At 42.7% G+C, this 20,384-nt stretch overlaps 1 protein-coding gene across 9 annotated transcripts in view; it reads right to left on the bottom strand.

The window, feature by feature from the left end:
• Positions 1-20,384, bottom strand: part of LOC141108356 (zinc finger protein 618-like) — a 270,313-nt gene that overhangs the window by 132,449 nt on the left and 117,480 nt on the right. For 8 of the 9 annotated variants that reach the window (XM_073599896.1, XM_073599895.1, XM_073599897.1 and 5 more), the window contains 3 exons: positions 12,980-13,221; positions 10,675-10,782; positions 9,280-9,357 (listed from right to left, as the gene is read on the bottom strand). In XM_073599896.1, the coding sequence (XP_073455997.1) occupies positions 9,280-9,357; positions 10,675-10,782; positions 12,980-13,157 (364 nt within the window). In that variant the 5' untranslated portion in view covers positions 13,158-13,221. The remainder of the gene's footprint in view (positions 1-9,279; positions 9,358-10,674; positions 10,783-12,979; positions 13,222-20,384) is intronic. The other variant, XM_073599904.1, reaches the window with a different exon arrangement.

Raw genomic sequence — 20,384 nt, 5'->3', positions numbered from 1 at the left:
CATCTTGCATCATTCCAGGAAGTTACGTCCATGAAAAAAAACAGCACTGAGCCATCACAAAAATATCAAACTAAATTTCTGGTTTCCTAAACAGCTCAAACTTATAACTAATGGACATCCAACATGAATGATGCAGATTTTGGAAAAGTGATACTGAAGACACACAGCTAATGGCCCATTGATTCCCATCAGCTTCAGGTTGTGTTCTCACACTAGAGCAAGGAAAACTACCTTCTGTCCTATGGATTCAGTTTACATGGTGCATTGATGTGCACTGAAAAAAAAAATAGGGCATATAGCATTTCTGCATAATGCGTTCCAATGCACTGCAGTGCAAGATAAAAACATTATATTACTAAAAAAAGTTAATAAAAATCTATTGAAGAGAAAAACTACAGAAAAAAAGGGGGTCATAAAAACACAATGCATCACATGGTGTGACCAAGCCCCAAGCACACAAATGGTTTCTGCATTGGTTGATTTACTCCAGTTCAACAGGTTTTAACTGTTATCTTTATTTTTTATGCTCATAGTCTTGGGGTCACTAGTATACAATGCTAAGACCAGGGGTTCTGTTCTTAGGGATTTCAGTCAGGTACCCTCTGCAACTTCTGCTTTGTCCGGGGCTTACCCAACAACTGCAGCAGTCATCTTCATTATCCCACCACAATGCGATCAACACATTCTCCAGCTGTTGGCTCCTGGTGTTGCCGAAGTGCACTGCACGCTCCAAACCTGCACTCTATATGCTAATAAGCCAGCTAGCAACAACCCTGCACCTCAGGGCCGATCCTGGGAGGGTGCTCTGGGTGCCCCGCACCCCGGCACTGCTTGTGTGTGTCACACACACTGGCCCGGAATGTGTCTGCTCTCCCGCCCCACCAACAATGTCATCTTCAGTTGAAGATGACAGAGAAGGAGGACAGAGGCGGAGATGTCAGTGTCCAAATGTACAGAGAGGAGGGAACACACACATGGTCATCCAATCATCTGTCTGGCTTGTGGAGTATTTTTTCAACCCGGTGTTCTATCGATATTCACTTGCTGACTGAACGCTGAGGAGCGGTGGACGTCTGGAGAGCCACAAGCCCCGCCCCGTGTATGTGATTAGAGCAGTCATCAGCTCCCTGTGTCCAATCAACGCAGGCTCCTCCAGGTCTTACAAACAGTGATTGGTTTGAGGGGCAGAGCGCCGAGTCTGATCCCAATGTGCTTTACACCAGTTTTCATGCCCAGGTGACATTTGAGGCACAAGGGATTTGATTTCATGGGCAGAAGCTGTACAGGGTCTGAGTTAGTCTGGAGGGACAGAAGTTGAGTGTACGGGGTGTTAGTGTCTTGGGGATTGTGGGTCTGTCAGTCTGGGGGGGTGTTAGTCTTGAATGAATGGGGGTGGAGGGTCAGTCTGGGGTAGATGGGGTGAGGGGGTCAGTCTGGGGTAGATGGGGGTGAAGGGTCAAGTCTGGGGTAGATGGGGCGGGGGGGGTCAGTCTGGGGTAGATGGGGCGGTGGGGTCAGTCTGGGGTGGGGGGGTCAGTCTTGAGTGGATGGGGGTGGAGGGTCAGTCTGGGGTAGATGGGGTGAGGGAGTCAGTCTGGGGTAGATGGGGGTGAAGGGTCAAGTCTGGGGTAGATGGGGTGGGGGGTCAGTCTGGGGTAGATGGGTCAGTCTGGGGTAGATGGGGCGGCGGGGTCAGTCTGGGGTGGGGGGGGGGGTCAGTCTTGAGTGGATGGGAGTGGAGGGTCAGTCTGGGGTAGATGGGGCGGGGGGGTCAATCTGGGGTAGATGGGGTGGAGGGTCAGTCTGGGGTAGATGGGGGGTGGAGGGTCAGTCTGGGGTAGATGGGGGTGGAGGGTCAGTCTGGGGTAGATGGGGGTGGAGGGTCAGTCTGGGGTAGATGGGGGTGGAGGGTCAGTCTGGGGTAGATGGGGGCAGGGGGGTCAGACTCAACATGGATGCATGGCACAGCCCTCCATGGGCATAGACTTTAGTATGCCCCTGTGAGCAAGGTCTAAGGCTCCCGGCACACATCTTCCTGAAAGAAAAAGTCTGATCCGTATAGTGCATGCGTTTACTCCAATGTGTGGACATCCATGTGAGTATTAATGTGCCCAATTTCTCCACCTCCCATGTGGCTCTTTTGTATGAAAATCTTCAATTAATATTCTAATTGATAATCTTGTTGACTTTTCTTGCATTTTTTTTTCAAGGTGGTTGTGCTTTGTGTGTACATGTGTTTATGAGTAGTAAACATGGAAAAACCTGACCAGGAATTATTTAATGTATTTTTTTACAGATCTGAATGCAGTGCTAGGAGCTGGAGATCTGCACACAGATTATTTTCATATTAGCAAGCATGTAGTCACCCACTTGATAATATGATCCAGATCTGCAGCTCCTCTCGCCCCAGCCTTGCTGATACGTCAGGGGGGGTGGAAAAGGACACACAGGCAGAGAATAAAAGGGGCCACTGTGAGTAGAGAGAAAAGGGGAGGGGGGGGAATGACAGCAAGGGGCACTGTGATGGGGGGGGGGGGGGGAGTTGGTTGTGATTGCTAGGGGCACTGTACTGTAAAGGGGCATGTAATCATTACAGTGCAGTCCCCTTTTACAATACAGTGCAGGGGACCGACTCCGCACTATCCCATCACTAGCCATCCCCAAAAACGTCCGACCAACCCCCCCTGGAAAAATTGGTTGCTCAATCTAAAATGTCCGGGCCTAATTTTTGTCCCAGTCCGGGCCTGCAACCACCACACAAGCTTTGGTCTGAAATGACCGGTGGCGCTGTAACAAAGTCCCGCCTCCTAGACTGGCTCCTGTGCGATAGACAAAACACTGATCCAATGCAGTGAAATTGAATCAGTGTGATGTGTATCATAGGAGCCGCAAGATGGTCTAGGAGGCAGGACTTTGTTACAATGGCTGCCCAGGTGATTCAAATCCAAGCTCATCGCCGCTCTGTGTGATCCAGGGGCACTGGCAGGCTGCAATTGGTGGGCACTGGCTGGCTGCAGTTGGGGGGCACTGGATGGCTGCAGTTGGTGGGCCCTGGCAGGCTGCAGTTGGTGGGCACTGACAGGCTACAATTGGTGGGCACTGACAGGCTGCAATTGGTGGGCACTGACAGGCTGCAATTGGTGGGCACTGACAGGCTGCAATTGGTGGGCACTGACAGGCTGCAATTGGTGGGCACTGACAGGCTGCAGTTGGTGGGCCCTGGCAGGCTGCAGTTGGTGGGCCCTGGCAGGCTGCAGTTGGTGGGCCCTGGCAGGCTGCAGTTGGTGGGCCCTGGTAGGCTGCAGTTGGTGGGCACTGACAGGCTGCAATTGGTGGACACTGACAGGCTGCACTTGGTGGGCACTGACAGGCTGCACTTGGTGGGCACTGACAGGCTGCAGTTGGTGGGCCCTGGCAGGCTGCAGTTGGTGGGCTCTGGCAGGCTGCAGTTGGTGGGCCCTGGCAGGCTGCAGTTGGTGGGCACTGATGAGGCTGCATTTGATGAATTGATCTCTTGTATCATTTCCGCAGTCTCTAAAACAAAGAAAGGGCTAGTGCTCAAGGCACAGCATACCCCTCGGGATTTTGAGGACAGGCCAGAAATATATAAAAAGTTTTCTTTATTAATACAAAAATGATAATACAATAAGGTATAAAATCAATGACATCTTTGTTCAGGCAAGTTTATACCAAGTACTTTATATGACTTTTTTATTACTTGCATACTATCTATCCTGCCACTTTTTATACACTTACTATCCTTAACTATATCTCCCCTATAGGAAGATATCAAGCATACTTTTTCAATTGTTGGGCTGACCATATACTGACTGGAGTGATCTCCAGTCAGTGGGAATTCCTGCACCTGTTGGCTCATCCGGCCCTTATTTCTCATGCTCTGGATTTTGGCTACTTCACATCCAGCCACATATCTTTATCCTATACTGCAATGGCATCTTTTGCGCAGGCTGTAACCACTCTGCCTTGCCCTTGTGTATTGGCGTTGATCAGCTCAGGTATGCAAGATTGTTTTCTCCATTGTTATGTCCATTGATCAGACGATCATTCAATCTCTGTATTTAGCGATTTTAACTTGATTGCATTTCTATACTGACATTTAACTATGTTTACCTTATAGAATAATTGTGCTATAGATGACACAAAAGCCTTTGAAGAAGGACAGTTAGTCTGAAACATGTCAGGCGTCATTCTATACAGCCACTTGCACTGATTTTCCGCTGCTCTATTGTTAGCAGTTATCATGTTTGCGACTATTGCACTGTCAATGTCATTGATTTTATACCTTATTGTATTATCATTTTTGTATTAACAAAGAAAAACTTTTTATATATTTCTGGTCTGTCCTCAAAATCCTGAGGGGTATGCTGTGCCTTGACCACTAGGCCTTTCTTTGTTTGTTTGCTTACCGGATTGGCCAGACCAGCACATACATGCGCCACCACTCCACTTCTCTTTTGCTTTCCGCAGTCTCTGACCGTCTTTATATCATGTCTACAGTCTCTGACCATCTCTTATATCATGTCTGCAGTGTCTGACCAGCTCCTGTATCATGTCTGCAGTCTCTGACCATCTCCTGAATTATGTCTGCAGTCTCTGACCATATCCTGTAGTATGTTTGCAGTCTCTGACCATCTCTTATATCATGTCTACAGTGTCTGACCAGCTCCTGTATCATGTCTGCAGTCTCTGACCATCTCCTGAATCATGTCTGCAGTCTCTGACCATATCCTGTAGTATGTTTGCAGTCTCTGACCATATCCTGTAGTATGTTTGCAGTCTCTGACCATCTCTTGTATCATGTCTGCAGTCTCTGACCATCTCTTGCATCATGTCCGCAGTCTCTGACCATCTCTTGTATCACGTCTGCAGTCTTTGACCCACTCCTGTATCACGTCTGCAGTCTCTGACCATCTCTTGTATCATATCTGCAGTCTCTGACCATCTCTTGTATCATATCTGCAGTCTCTGACCATCTCTTGTATCATATCTGCAGTCTCTGACCATCTCTTGTATCATGTCTGCAGTCTCTGACCATCTCTTGTATCATGTCTGCAGTCTCTGATCATCTCTTGTATCATGTCTGCAGTCTCTGACCATATCCTGTAGTATGTTTGCAGTCTTTGACCATCTCTTGTATCATGTCTGCAGTCTCTGACCATCTCTTGTATCATGTCTGCAGTCTCTGATCATCTCTTGCATCATGTCTGCAGTCTCTGACCATCTCTTGTATCATGTCTGCAGTCTCTGACCATATCCTGTATCATGTCTGCAGTCTCTGACCATATCCTGTAGTATGTTTGCAGTCTCTGACCATCTCTTGTATCATGTCTGCAGTCTTTGACCATCTCCTGTATCATGTCTGCAGTCTCTGACCATCTCCTGTATCATGTCTGCAGTCTTTGACCCACTCCTGTATCATGTCTGCAGTCTCTGACCATCTCCTGAATGATGTTTGCAGTCTCTGATCATCTCTTGTATCATGTCTGCAGTCTCTGACCATTTCTTTTATCATGTCTGCAGTCTCTGACCATCTCTTGTATCATGTCTGCAGTCTCTGACCATTTCTTTTATCATGTCTTCAGTCTCTGACCATCTTTTGTAGTATGTTTGCAGTCTTTGACCATTTCTTTTATCATGTCTTCAGTCTCTGACCATCTTTTGTAGTATGTCTGTAGTCTCTGACCATCTTCTGTATCATGTCTGCAGTCTCTGACCAGCTCTTGTATCATGTCTGCAGTCTCTGACAATCTCCTGTAGTATGTCTGGGGGCTCTTTCTAACAGACTCTCTCTCTGTGTTCATTAGAGAGACCCACCTCCAGGTCCCATTAGAGTACTCTGCTTCTCTTCCTGTATTTTGTTTATTGTTAAGAGATCGTGGCAGGATCCCAGGGTAACAAAGACTACATAGGGGAGCATCTCTGTGTTTGAGTCATTGCCATAGAAACATTTGTAAAGGGGCGTTAGTAAGTTGACCACGCCCACGTGGGGGAGCCAGAAATATTTCTGCACCGAGGCGTCTGTGACCCTAGGATCGGCCCTGCTGCACCTCCAAGATCATTACTATGAGGCCTGCTCAGTGCTGCATGGTCTCTTTCTCAAAGCCATTTCAATTCCATAGAGTGACACCTGCAAATGCATGCCGTAGGGTCCATTTACTACTGTTGACCTGGCTTTCCACTAAAGTGAAAGAGCCCACAGCATGCATGCTTAGATACCACTAAAAAAATAAAAATAAAAAAAAGCACAGAAAAAAGGATATGTGCACTTATTAAGTGCATATAAACCAAAAAAACTTAAGGCCCAGTCATACAATTGTGGTGTGTTAGCACACAGATTTTAGTGGGTTATTTTGCATTAAGGCATGCCATTCATTTAAATGGACTGTCAAACTTAGCAAAAAAATATTTGTGCCATTTCTGGAAGCGCGCCACTCCGCATCGAACACTTTTCTGTGGGAAAGGTGTGTTGGGGCGCATTCAGAATAAATAGCACCACATCACATCAACACGTGTTGATGTGATGTGGTGCTATTAACACATGCATTAGGAGCGGTGCGCTTGCTGGACGTTAAAAAAAAACTCCTGCAAACAGCATCTTTGGATCGGTGAAGGAGCGGTGTCTAGTGTCTCCTTCACCGCTCCTGCCCATTAAAATCAATGGGGCAGCGCGGCTATACCACCTGCAAAGCACTGCTGCAGCAGCGCTTTGCGGTGGTTTTAACCTTTTCTTGGCTGCTAGCGGGGGGTAAAAGCGCCCCGCTAGCACCCGAATAGCGTGCAAAATTGATGGTAAATCGCTGCTAAAAATAGCGGCGCTTTACTGCCGACGCACCCACCGTCCCAGTGTGAAAGCAGTCTTACTGTAACACTATCATGTAAATGGGCCCTTAAACAAAAAAGATTGCTGTACATGTTGCTGTAAAGTTTCATTCTTTTGCAATTCAGCTGTGGCAATGTCATCCTTTCCTACATGCTCCTGAGTTAGACTACAAGCAGTCGTATCAACTATTAGCGCGCAGATGTTCCAATGTAGTCACCACAACAGAATTAACGCCCTGATGGCGCTTGAGTGTGCATGCCTACAGAGTTAATTCAAAGAGTCTAAAGGACATGCACAGCACGGGGATAAAAAGCAGGATGTAAAGAAATACCATTTTTAAGAGAAAAAAAAATTATGTGATCCTATTTTACTTGTACTGATGCCAAAAGTATTTTTTTTTAAAAAGGTGGAATATTTCTACTTTAAGCTGCACTTCTCATCATAGTACATGTACAACGCCAACAGCTCATGTCTTGTACATATATATTTTTAGCTTATCTGTGTCTCTTTTTTACATACAGGTAAATAAATGCTCATTGAAAAATGACCAGCTCCTTGAATTGAAAAAAAATGCAATATTATTTTGGCCCACTGGGGGCACTGTTCCACTAAAACCAAAAAAAAAAAAAAAAAAAAAAAACGAATTAAAAACCAAATAAGAAGGCACTAAAAGGAAAGAAAAACTAATTAAGAGCCAAATAAGAAGCTGTTCCCTGTTTTATCTTCTTTACTTGCCACAGCCTGCAGTAAATTAGTTGCTAATTGCCTAAAATCCTTATATGACTTGGTGATAATGATGTTTTCTTGTGGTCTAAATGCAGGCAAGGTCTGCAAAACTGCAAGAAAATGTGGATCACTTCACAGAACTTTTGCCAGGTACAAATTTTCTATAATCAATAAAATGCATAATAAGCAGTTTGGCGAAAGCTGCCCTTTAACTATGCCAAAGATGGCCAAAACTTGTTTGTCTGTGATATATGGTCGTGCGACTGGGAAAGATCTTAAAGAAATCTGGGACAATGGCGTTTTCATTTTGCATCTGAAAGCACAAATCTTTAACATATATATTAGGCGAGTTTGAAGATAATCTTTTTGATGTAGTGAGGTCCATTAATAATCTAAGAGATTCCAATAAATTGTCTGCCTTATCCTGATGAATCCTCAGCCAGTATCAGCGCGTCTAATTACAATATCTCTCAACCCATTAGTTTTTTTCGGCCTTTTATCTCGTTATTGAGAGATAGGATTTAATTACACATTTTAATCACTGTATACTGCGCTCCACATAAGAAAAAAAAAAAAAAAAAAAAAAAAAAAAAAACCTACCTACTTTTTTTACACTACTCAGGATTATAAACTGGAATTTATTTTTCTAGGTATTACTTGAACCAAGGTGCAGGTTTTTTGTTTTTTTTACCTCCCTCTAAAAAATGTAGAAACAGGTGATGCAAATTGTTCTTTTGCAACGTTTTAAAGGGCTATCAGAATTTCTGTTTGCTTGCAGTCTTTTTTGAAATGTGCAATGAGCTGCATATTGTATATGCCAGCACAGCGCCTGTGTGCAAGGATGAAGGCACTCCTGCACATGTGCCAGAGTGATGTCATCCCGTGCTGGCCAATGAAGAAGGCTACAAGCCCGACACCTGGAAGAAGCTGGGTTGAAAATGTGGACATCGGGGCGCTGAAGAAGAGGTAAGTATCAGAGTTTACCTCCACTTTAAATGTTAATAAAACTGTATTAAATGCCATTTTATGTCTGCCTTGAACAAAGCTGACATCATGCAGGTCAATGTAGCCAAAATGTGACTTTTTCCAAAATTTAACACATTGGTGCAAACAGTTCCTACTGAAAACAATGTAGTTTTCCCCATTTTAAAATGCAGAAAAATCTGTGACAGCGTGTCTAGTGTGTCCAATGTAGTCCTATAAAGTAAAGGAAAACAAGGCCTGAAAAAAATCTGAATGGCTGGCAAGCTACAATATGTAAAATTTTTGTTGTTTGGCACACTTTAAGATTTTTCTACCCAGAAAATAATTCATATGCTTAATACAGAGTTTTCACAGCTGCTATCTAGGGAGTGTTACTGAGCCATGTGACGAGAGAGGGAGCAATAAAATGCTTACAACAGCCTCTCTGCACAGGTACTGTTAAACAGGACAGCAAAATCAATGTCAAGGGTCACATAATGTTCTGGGCAGGTAGGCTGTTCTTCCTTTATAAAACTTCAAGGGTTTATATTTCCAGTTCTGACTTAAGTGGAGTGACTCGGGTAACTTGAATAATTTTGCAGCGCTGCTGTGCTTCTTGAATGACACTACCCGTGAACTGATTGATTTTGCTCACAGCCTGTGGTTACAGCATAAATTTCATCTAAGCTCCATTTAATAAAGCACATAAAAGAAGGAAAAATATAACAAGTCATGATAAAATAAATTACCTATGTGTGCACGGACGTGAGTCTGGAAACAGTTATAATATTTATATTTCTTTCGACAGATTCCACATTCATAGGACCCTGAAAATTAAATGAAAAGCATGTAAGCAGAATAAAATTACTAGAGGTTAGGCATAGGCAACCTAGAGAATGACTGCCATTGCTGGTCACCACCTCAAAATGCTAGTTGTCTGTCTGGATTTGTTTTTTTTTTTTTTCTTTTGCCTGTGCTGCAAGCCAACAGACAAAAATAATTCCAATCAATGAGGAAACCAGGGATAATTAGGTTTACTGTATTTGTGCAAACTTCATGGACATTAGAGTAAACATAAAATCCATTTTCACACAGAATCTTCACAGCTGCTGTCTAAGAATTGCTAGAAAGCTGTAACAGGATAGAGCAGGGGTCTCCAAACTTTTTACTGTCCTTCAGACTCTGAGGGGGCTGAACTATAACCAGTGCGAGTAGAAAATGCCCTGGCGTCAATGGGAGTAAACAATGTCCCATCATAGGTATTAATGGGAGAAAAAGTGTGCTATTGCTGGTATTAGGGGAAGGAGTAGTGCCTCATCATTGGTCTCAGCAGGAGAAATAGTGCCTCATTGTTGGTGTCAGTGGGAGGAATAGTGCCCAATCATCGGTGTCAGCTGGAGGAATAGTGCCCTGTTGGTGTTAGAGGGAGGAATAGTGTCCCCTTATTGGGGGCAGTGGGAGGAATAGTGCCTCATTGTGATCAGTGGGGGGAATAGTGCCCCACCATTGGTGTCAGCTGGAGGAATAGGACCCTCTTGATGTTAGTGGGAGGAATAGTGTCCCCTCATTGAGGGCAGTGGGAGGAACAGGGCCCTGTTATTGTTAGAGAGATGAATTGTGTCCCCTTATTGGGGGGCAGTGGGAAGAATAGTGCCTCATTGTTATCAGTGCAAAGAATAGTGCCCCATCATAACTGAGCTAAGGAATAGCGCCATGTTGTTGGTGTTTGTAGGAGGAATGGTACCCCCATCATTGGTGTTAGTGGGAGGGATAGTGCCCCAAGGGCAGAATAAAGGCAAGCAAAGGGCCGCATCTGGACTCTGAGCTGCAGTTTGAAGACCACTGGGATAGAGGAAGCAAAAAGAGCTTACAATGGTCTCCAAGTGAAGGTACTCTTAGATAGGATAGCATAAGAACAGCAAGGGTCACTTTATAACTTCAGAATTGACTACTTGAATTATCAACTTTGGTGTCTATGTTGTCCATAGCAACAAGATTCATCCTATAATTCTCAATCACTAACCACAAAAACAGCTAGCAATTGATCACTGTCATGGGCAATGCATGTCCTTCTCTCCTAGACAATGCCGCACAAGACTTACTATTACAAATTCAGGTCACAGATATGGTTTTCATATGCCCACCTGGAGACGATGTGCTGATTCGTGGGGAGATGTTGCGCGGCCGGGCGCCGCCACTCCAAGTGGCCTCCCTGTTCATGGCTGCTGGCGGTATGTCAGGAGAGTTTTCCCCTAGTGAATTAAACACAGCGTCATTGAACACAAGAAGGATCTTTTACAAAAGAAGGCAACCTTTCTTTTAATCTAGTCTTTCTGTAAAGAGGAGTAAGTATACAGGAAAACCTAAATGCAACCACAAAGCAAAGCACCCTATTCCTCTTCAATCATTCCTTAGCTTCCAATCTGTACAAAGGACTCATCCCAGGAGCTGTTGCTGTCTACTGATGCAGCAGGTTTGGGATAGAAAAGACATGACTCCACATACCAGGATACCAAGATAGGTTGGATGGAATTTTACCGCACATTCGCCTGTTAATGCAGCAACTGGTATTGTTTTTCCCTTAGGGTGAAAGACAAGGAAGGAAAGAAAGATGGGGAAGGACAGAAGAGACTTTGGTGCTGGTGGAAGCACCTAAGAACAGCCTGATAACCCTTCTAATGCCCCGTACACACGGTCAGATTTTCCGATGGAAAATGTCCGATCGGAGCGTGTTGTCGGAAATTCCGACCGTGTGTGGGCTCCATCGGACATTTTCCATCGGATTTTCCGACACACAAAGTTGGAGAGCAGGAGATAAAATTTTCCGACAACAAAATCCGTTGTCGGAAATTACGATCGTGTGTACACAAATCCGACGGACAAAGTGCCACGCATGCTCAGAATAAATAAAGAGATGAAAGCTATTGGCCACTGCCCCGTTTATAGTCCCGACGTACGTGATTTACGTCACCGCGTTCAGAACGATCGGATTTTCCTACAACTTTGTGTGACCGTGTGTATGCAAGACAAGTTTGAGCCAACATCCGTCGGAAAAAATCCTAGGATTTTGTTGTCGGAATTTCCGAACAAAGTCCGACCGTGTGTACGTCCTATTACTCTTTACAGTTTAGACAGCCAGCTATACTAAATCACATTATAATACACTTTCCATTTAATTGTCGCTTTTTAACCATACAAATTCTACTCAAAACAAAAACTGAAATACAAATAATGTTAAAAAATAAATTATGGAAAATTTGCACATACTTCATATCACGATAGTCCTCATGGGACAATATAATGATAATAAACACATTAGTTTAATATTTTGATACAACTTTAATGCCTGTGCATGCATGCTGTACCATTTTTCTATTACTGTATGACAGATGCATATTTGGAGATTCTCCTCCTAGTGAATGTTTTTATTTCATTACAATCGCTCAGCATCCCTGATCAGCATTTGTCAAGCTGAAATCTCAGCCACAAAGGATCCTGACTGGTAGATTTCTCTTGTGAGGAACAATACAACCATTGTGCAGCAATACTAAGAGGGAAGAAGAGATTGCATATGTAATGAGCAAATATGGCTGCCCCATGTACAAACTACATATAGGAACATTAAAACATTATTGAATACTGATAATACATATACAGCTTATAACATTTACATCTTCAGAAAAATAATACAAAACTAAAAGAACATAGTTAGCCTTTGGCACAAACGTAAAATGAAAGTGGTTGTAACAGCAAGACATTTTTACCTTAATACATTCCTTGCATTAAGATAAAAAAAATGTCCAATAAGTGTATTGTCCCCTCACATCCCTAAATACTTATCTGTATCCTGTTGTCCTGTATCGATCCAGCATTGTGCCCATCTGCAGCAGCATTGGTTCTCTCTCCTCGGCCTCACAGGCACAGAGACAGCAGAAGAAGCCATTGGCTCCTGCTGCTATCAATCAAATCATGTGAGCAGGGGGCGGGGCCAAGACATGTTGTGTGTGTCCATGGACACATACAGCACGGCTTGAGAGTAAGCCACCATAGGAAGCAGCTTCCTACGATGGTGCACAGAGAAGAGGAAGAGCCAAGAGCGCTGGCAGGGGCTCCAGAAGATGAGGTCCAGGGCTGCTCTGTGCAATACCAGCTGGTAGGTTTATTTATTTAACTTATTATTTGAATGAAAAAAGTTTTTTCTTTACAGCCACTTTTATTAAATAGAAAACAAAGGCACAATTTGAGAGGCAAGCTAAAATAAGACAATTTAAGCAGGTTATAAAAACTATTTGGCTCACAAAATCACTAGCCCAATAAAAACAGGGTAGCAAAAATAAAAACATTAAAAAAAAAAAAAAAAACACCAAAAAATAGTTTAAATGCATTCCAACTTTTCCCAGGTCTCAGTCGTCTCACTTCAGGTGTAGGAAGTTGGATATCTGAACTTACCAACATTCTGCTGTATCCGATTCTCACCGATTACAACACAGATCTCGGCGGGCACCTCCTCAGGACCATCACCAATTATGTTTTTGATAGGTTTCTTGGTCTTCTCCTCCCATGCCACATTTCGGACTTCCTCCTCGCATTTTTCCTTTTTTACCACCGTCACATCGTTTGTAGTCATTGTCCACAGTCTTTGGAGCAAGTCAGCCTTTGAGAGCTCTCGCCAGTCCTCCCACCGCACTCTCCTTAGGAAGCAAAATAGCAGCATAGGATTAAAATTGCAATTGAGAGAAAGGGACATAATGGTTTTACAGGTTTTTTTTTTTTTTTTTTTTTTTTAAGACAACAGTTCAGTAATTATCTTAGAAAAACGAACGTTTTATCTACATATATATATCTCTATATATATATATATAGATAGCTAGATAGCTAGATAGATAGATATGTCTGTGTAAATGGGGCAGGCATATTTGCTCATCATATAAGAAGGATCTGCTTCCTGCTGCATGTTTGTGACTTGTGACTTATCACTACGTTTTCTGTAATCCAGTGCAGCCAGAAACCAGACAAAACCTCCCAGGGTCACCAACAGCGTACGTCCTCAAGCCTGTACTGGGCATCTTCCACTTTGCTTCCTATGTAACAGATTATAACCATATTTCAAAGGCTTGGTTTGAATCTGGGTAGATGTGAGAAAAGCCTGGTAAGAACTTTTGGACATCATCTTTTCTATACAATAGACGCAGCAAGAAGTAAACACAGTTGATTGATAATAAATGGCTTCAGCCAAATACTAACCATGAGTGAAAACATGCAAAGTTTAGGAGATAGTTACTATACATGCAACCGATGACATCATCGGGGAATGCGCTCTGAAGGAAAGGCCACCCGAGCCGTTCCTTCAGAGTCCTGTGCCGTAAACAGCAGCTCCCCAGTGCATGAAGAAAGATGGAAGCAGCCTCCATCGGTGACATTGCATCGATGGAATGCTTAGTTTTAGGTAAGTTTCACATAATGTGCTAGTATGTGATGCATACTAGCAAATTATGCCTTTACCTTGCAGATAAAAACAAAACAAAACAAAACAAAAACTCGCCCAGCGGTTTACAACCGATTTAACAACCAAGGTGAGTGACCCAGGCAAGGAACTACAGCAACACTTAAACTGGAACTCAAGTCAGAAAATTAAGTCCTGTTAGATCCCTTCAGGCTGGCCCCTTTTTGCAGGTATAGCTATGTAAAACATTAACAATACGTGTCTATACTGTTAAAAATCCAGTAATACACTGTCTCACCCTGCTGTGCACATGCTCAGTTGCTCTCCATTTTTAGGCACTGCCGAGTTTGTAGAGACCGATCTGCTGACAGCCTTAAGGCAGAATTAAACCCTCCTATCCTTTACAACCAAGGAAGCTGCTTCTGTTTGATCTGCAATTGCCATGGTGCTGCACATGATATCAGTTATGACACCAGCCATTTGATGGTTGGACAGGTTGGTTGAGGACACAAGCAAATGTGATGGATATCAATCTGGGCATTCCAGGAATGTAACGTTTTTTTAAATCAATGGGTTTAGTTTTGCTTTATGATACACTGCGGTTCAGGGTTCTGGGCTTCAGCAAAATGGTCGCCTCCAGCAAAAAGAAATAGGAGCAATGCTGGAGGCAATTTACAGCACACACTAATTTTGGTAGCATAATTATTAATGTGGAATGTAAGTTCCTTGCTAAAGAACATTATTTTTTAAGTTGTTATAGGTAATGTTCTACTTTAAATAGAAGACGGAGAACATTAACACATAGGTTGTGCTTTGTTTTTTTTTTAACCTTACATTTTTAATTTTGATTTTAAGATGCTCATACAGATTAGAGGGCAGGCGCTGCAACCATCTGCTAGATCTAATATTATGCAAGAGAAACACAAGCATGAGCTCTCTGCCTGATCAAGCTATGCCCTTAGCAAGGGGCAGTAGAGGTACACACTGAGTCCTCTTAAGCTGGCTTATTTCGGACAGGAACCCAACAAATTTTTTTTTTTTTTTTTTAATCCAATCCCTTATTTACCTGAGAAATGTCAGTCACTGGTATCTGCAGGTGGTTCCTAAACTAAAAACATCAGTATTAACCACCATTCCCCCTCAATATGTCCACCAGCTCTGCCTGACTGAATACAATACACTATATTATCAAAAGTATTGGGACACCTGCCTTTGCACACACGTGAACTTTAATGGCATCCAAGTCTTATGCCCCGTACACACGGTCGGATTTTCCGATGGAAAATGTCCGATCGGAGCGTGTTGTCGGAAATTCCGACCGTGTGTGGGCTCCATTGGATTTTCCGACACACAAAGTTGGAGAGCAGGAGATAAAATTTTCCGACAACAAAATCCGTTGTCGGAAATTCCGATCGTGTGTACACAAATCCGACGGACAAAGTGCCACGCATGCTCAGAATAAATAAAGAGATGAAAGCTATTGACCACTGCCCCGTTTATAGTCCCGACGTACGTGTTTTACGTCACCGCGTTTAGAACGATCGGATTTTCCGACAACTTTGTGTGACCGTGTGTATGCAAGACAAGTTTGAGCCAACATCCGTCGGAAAAAATCCTACGATTTTGTTGTCGGAATGTCCGAACAAAGTCCGACCGTGTGTACGGGGCATTAGTCTGTAGGGTTCGATATTGAGTTGTCCCCCCCTTTGCAGCTATAACAGCTTTAACTCTTCTGGGAAGGCTGTCCACAAGGTTAGGCGTGTGTCCTATGGGGACGTTTGACCATTCTTCCAGAAGCGCATTTGTGAGGTCAGGCATCCATGTCTCATGCGCTCATCCATGTCTTTATGGACCTTGCTTTTTGCACTGGTCCAAATCGTTTGGGGGGGACAATGGTGTGGGGTTGTTTTTCAGGGGTTGGGCTTGGCTCCTTAGTTCCTGTGAAGGGAACTCTTAAAGGTGTCAGCATACCAAGACATTTTGGACAATTTCATGCTCATAACTTTGTGGTAACAGTTTGGGGATGGTCCCTTCCTGTTCCAACATGACTGTGCACCAGTGCACAAAGCAAAGTCCATAAAGACATGAATGAGCGGGTTTGGGGTGGAGGAACTTGACTGGCCTGCAGAGAGTCCGGACCTCAACCCGATAGAACACCTTTGGAATGAATTAAAGCGGAGACTGCGAGCCAGGCCTTCTCATCCACTTCAGTGCCTGACCTCACAAATGCGCTTCTGGAAGAATGGTCAAACATTCCCATAGACACACTCCTAAACCTTGTGGACAGCTTTCCACTGGGCTTCTATTCAATTTACATTATGTTTATGTGCTTGAAATAACATGTTGAGTTTTCTTAATTTACACCAAGCTAGTTATATGCAGGCGCCACCTACTGTTCCCTTTCTAGTATAGCTTTGCTGTTTGTAGAAGTTACATATTGTATTCTTTTAGAATGTGTTAATAAAGTTGTTAGGAACCAGTTCATTCTGGGAGAATTCTCTAGAAGAAGTGACTCAGCTTCCATTTTAAGAATACAGCAAGGCAGTAAGGCATGTTTTCTCCAATCTCTCACCATCAGTGAGTTCTTGTTATCTCATTCTGTGTTATAGTGCATTGTTTATTTATTATATGCAAAATTGTACCGATTGATATTTGTTTTATCAATTTGTAGTTTCACTTGGCTTGTTCCAATAAATTTAAGATCAAAGAAATATGGTATCTGGAGTTTATGGAGCAGAAAGGTTTAGCTCTCTGTCCTAGAGACAGAACAGTTATAGCTGCAAAGGGTGGGCCAACTCAATATTGAACCCTATGGACTAAGACTGGAATGCCATTAAAGTTCATGTGCGTGTAAAAGCAGGCGTCCCAATACTTCACAATATAGTGTACTTTCTATATGTCGCTGAGATTGTATCTTAGCAGTCAATAGGGTGGCTGAGTGAATGTCAAGAAATACAAAGTTTGCAAAATAAAAACTTGCACGTAATAAAACTGCAACAGACATATGGTACACCTAGCAAAACAGTATGTGAAAGCTACACAGAAATTACCAACAACACTAAAAAACAACTGTAGATCCTCTTTAATTTGACAGAAGTTCTATTTTAGTGGGAGCAGTAAGATATCATCACGTTGAAAAAAAAAATGAAAACAAAAAGGTGTAAAAAATAAAAAGTCACAAAACAAGCATACTTTTAAAAAGCACAAACCTAGATATATATGTAATAATCTTTTTCTCAGGCACAACAAAATAAGCAAACCACCTACACAGCATATATATTACAAAGCATGCTAAATCTCTATACATCTCATAAGACTCCTATTCCATTAAAGGCCCCATCTAGGAACCCAATAACGATCCTTCACATAATGCAATATTCTGGCACGGTTCACTTTGCAGCCAATGGAAAATTTTCAAGAGCCAAAGGGAATTTTCCACGGATGTATATTTCTGTCGATTTCATTTTTTTTCCATTACTATAAAATACTACATGTCAAAAGGCAAAAGAAGGGAAAACAAACTGCATAAAAAAGCAGCAGGAAAATTTGTATGAAATATTTTGCATAGCTGAAAGCCGACAAGGAAAATTGTTAAGAAAATAATATGCAAACAACAGAAACTTGTATACCATATATTGGGTTCAGAATTTTCTAGAAATGCTAAAGCCGATGATCCTGATAAAGTGAGCAGATTCTTTTAAAAAGAGAATGTAAAGTAGGGCTTAAAAATGTGTTGCTCCAAGAAAATGTTCAAAAGGTTTTCAAAAGGATAAACTCCAGAATTTATATAAATTAAAAACATGTTTTAAAACCTAGAAAATCAGTTTACCACTTTCCTAAAAACACTTTTTTTGTTGTTTAAGGCTTTATTGCATTATCACTTACTGTTCTTACAAAAACCGGGGGAAATCTCTAAAGACGCACAGACAGAGGTAAAGACCTGACAGTGCTTCTAACCTTTCCCCACTCTCTCTAAAACAAAAACAAAAAAAAATGTAGCTGGAGTTGGGATTAAAATTGATTTAAGGTGTAACCTCTCGTATTTGCTCTATTTTGTGCTGTTAAAAAATAAAACATATTATTTTGTTATAATTGTTTGATTTGAATGAAGAATACCTGTTAATCCTGTCAAAAATTTAGAGCTGTCCTGTGCATGCTCCTGTGTTATCTCAAGGAGTCTAATCAGCCTTCCCAGGTCCTATCTTGGACTACGAAACAATTCATGTTGTAGAAATAAGGAGGGGGGGGATCTTGTAGTTTAGCAAAAGACAACAGGGAAGGGCTGAGACAGTAAATATGGAGCATTTCTGGCACATCAACAGGTATATACACACCCACCAGACACTTTATTACGTACACCTGTTCAATTGCTTGGTAACACAAATTGCTAATCAGCCAATCACATGGCAGCAACTCAATGCATTTAGGCATCTATACCTGGAGAAGACGACTTGCTGAAGTTCAAACCGAGCATGAGAATGGGGAAGAAAGGGTATTTAAGTGACTTTAAAGGTGGCATGGTTGCTGGTGCCAGACAGCTGGTCTGAGCATTTCAAAAACTGCTGATCTACTGGGACACAACCATCTCTAGGGTATACAAAGAATGGTCCAAAAAAAGAGAAAATATCCAGTGAGCGGCAGTCGTGTGGACAAAAATGCCTTGTTGATGTCAGAGGTCAGAGGAGAATAAGTAGGTTCACGATGATAGAAAGTCAACAGTAACTGAAATAACCACTCATTATAACCAAGGTATGCAGGATAACCTCTTTGAATGCACAACACATCGAACCTTGAAGCAGATGGGATACAGCAGCAGCAGACCACAACGGGTGCCACTCCTGTCAAAAAACAGGAAACTGAGGCCACAATTCACACAGGCTCACCAAAATTGGACAATAGACAATTGGAAAAACGTTGCCTGGTCTGAGGAGTCTCGATTTCAGCTGCGACATTCAGATGGTAGGGTCAGAATTTGGCGTAAACAACATGAAAGCATGAATCCACCCTGCCTTGTATCAATGGTTCAGGCTGGTGGTGTAATGGAGTGGGGGATATTTTCTTGGCCCCTTAGTACCAATTCAGAATAATTTAAATGTCACGGCCTATCTGAGTATTGTTGCTGACCATGTCCATCCCTTTATAACTACATTGTACACATCTTCTGATGGTTCCTTCCAGCAGGATAATGCACCATGTCACAAAGCTCAAATCATCTCACCACTGGTTTCTTGAACATGACAATGAGGTCTCTGTACTCCAATGGCCTCCACAGCCACCAGATCTCATCCAATAGAGCATCTTTGGGATGTGGTGGAAGAGGAGAGTCACATCATGGATGTGCAGCTGACAAATCTGCAGCAACTGCCTGATGCTATCATGTCAACATGGACCAAAATCTTTGAGGAATGTTTTCAACACCTTGTTGAATCTATGCCACAAAGAATTAAGGCAGTTCTGAAGGTAAAAGAGGTCCAACCCGGTACTAGCAACTAATAAAGTGACTATATTTGTTGTTACAGGATTTTTAAAGGGATAAAACAAATGCATGTATTACAGAGATGCAAGAGATGAACATGGAATAGCTAAGCATCTACAAATTTGTATACATGCTTTCATTTTCTGCACAACCTTGTGATCAGTCTCAATGGTGCATGTTCTTGGTCCAACCACCAACCTCTGCAGAGCTTGCAGAATGATTTGTATGGCCCAAAAGAAGCAAGAAGTTAAATCCTTGCTCAGAAAAAAAAAAACTGAAAAGGTTACATGTGACTTTCCAGCATTAGACAGGAGTGTGCAGTTTATGCTGGAATATTTTTTACAGAGGAAAGAAATGTTTCAAAAGCAGTTGTGTCAAAAAAAATATGCTGATCACATGGTAATTATGACCAGTTTAATGCCAAAAACAATAGTAATATAATGTGCAATTAGTCCACCAAAAATGTTTCAGTTCTTGATAGGTAGGTAGATGCTGGGGAAAGTAAGACAGGATTATGACTCCAAAGACAAAAATCTCTTCATGAGTATAACTTATCCAGTGTGTTTGCCTTTGTACATACATTTTCAGATATGCTGATGCAACTTCTAATGCCGCGTACACACGGGCGGATTTTTGGACCGGACTGGCCCGACAAACTTTCCAGCGGACCTTCAACGGACTTTCTAACGAACGGACTTGCCTACACACGATCACACCAAAGTCCGACGGATTCGTACGTGATGATGTACACCGGACTAAAATAAGGAAGTTGATAGCCAGTAGCCAATAGCTGCCCTAGCGTAGTTTTTTGTCCGTCGGACTAGCATACAGACAAGCGGATTTCTGGGTCCGGCGGAGTTACGACGTAAAGATTTGAAGCATGTTCCAAATCTAAAGTCCGTCAGATTTGCAACTGGAAAAGTCCGCTGAAGCCC

The sequence above is a fragment of the Aquarana catesbeiana genome, linkage group LG09 (genome assembly GCF_042186555.1).
Source record: "Aquarana catesbeiana isolate 2022-GZ linkage group LG09, ASM4218655v1, whole genome shotgun sequence".
Lineage (NCBI taxonomy): Eukaryota > Metazoa > Chordata > Amphibia > Anura > Ranidae > Aquarana > Aquarana catesbeiana.
This window is presented reverse-complemented; position numbering and strand designations above follow the sequence as displayed.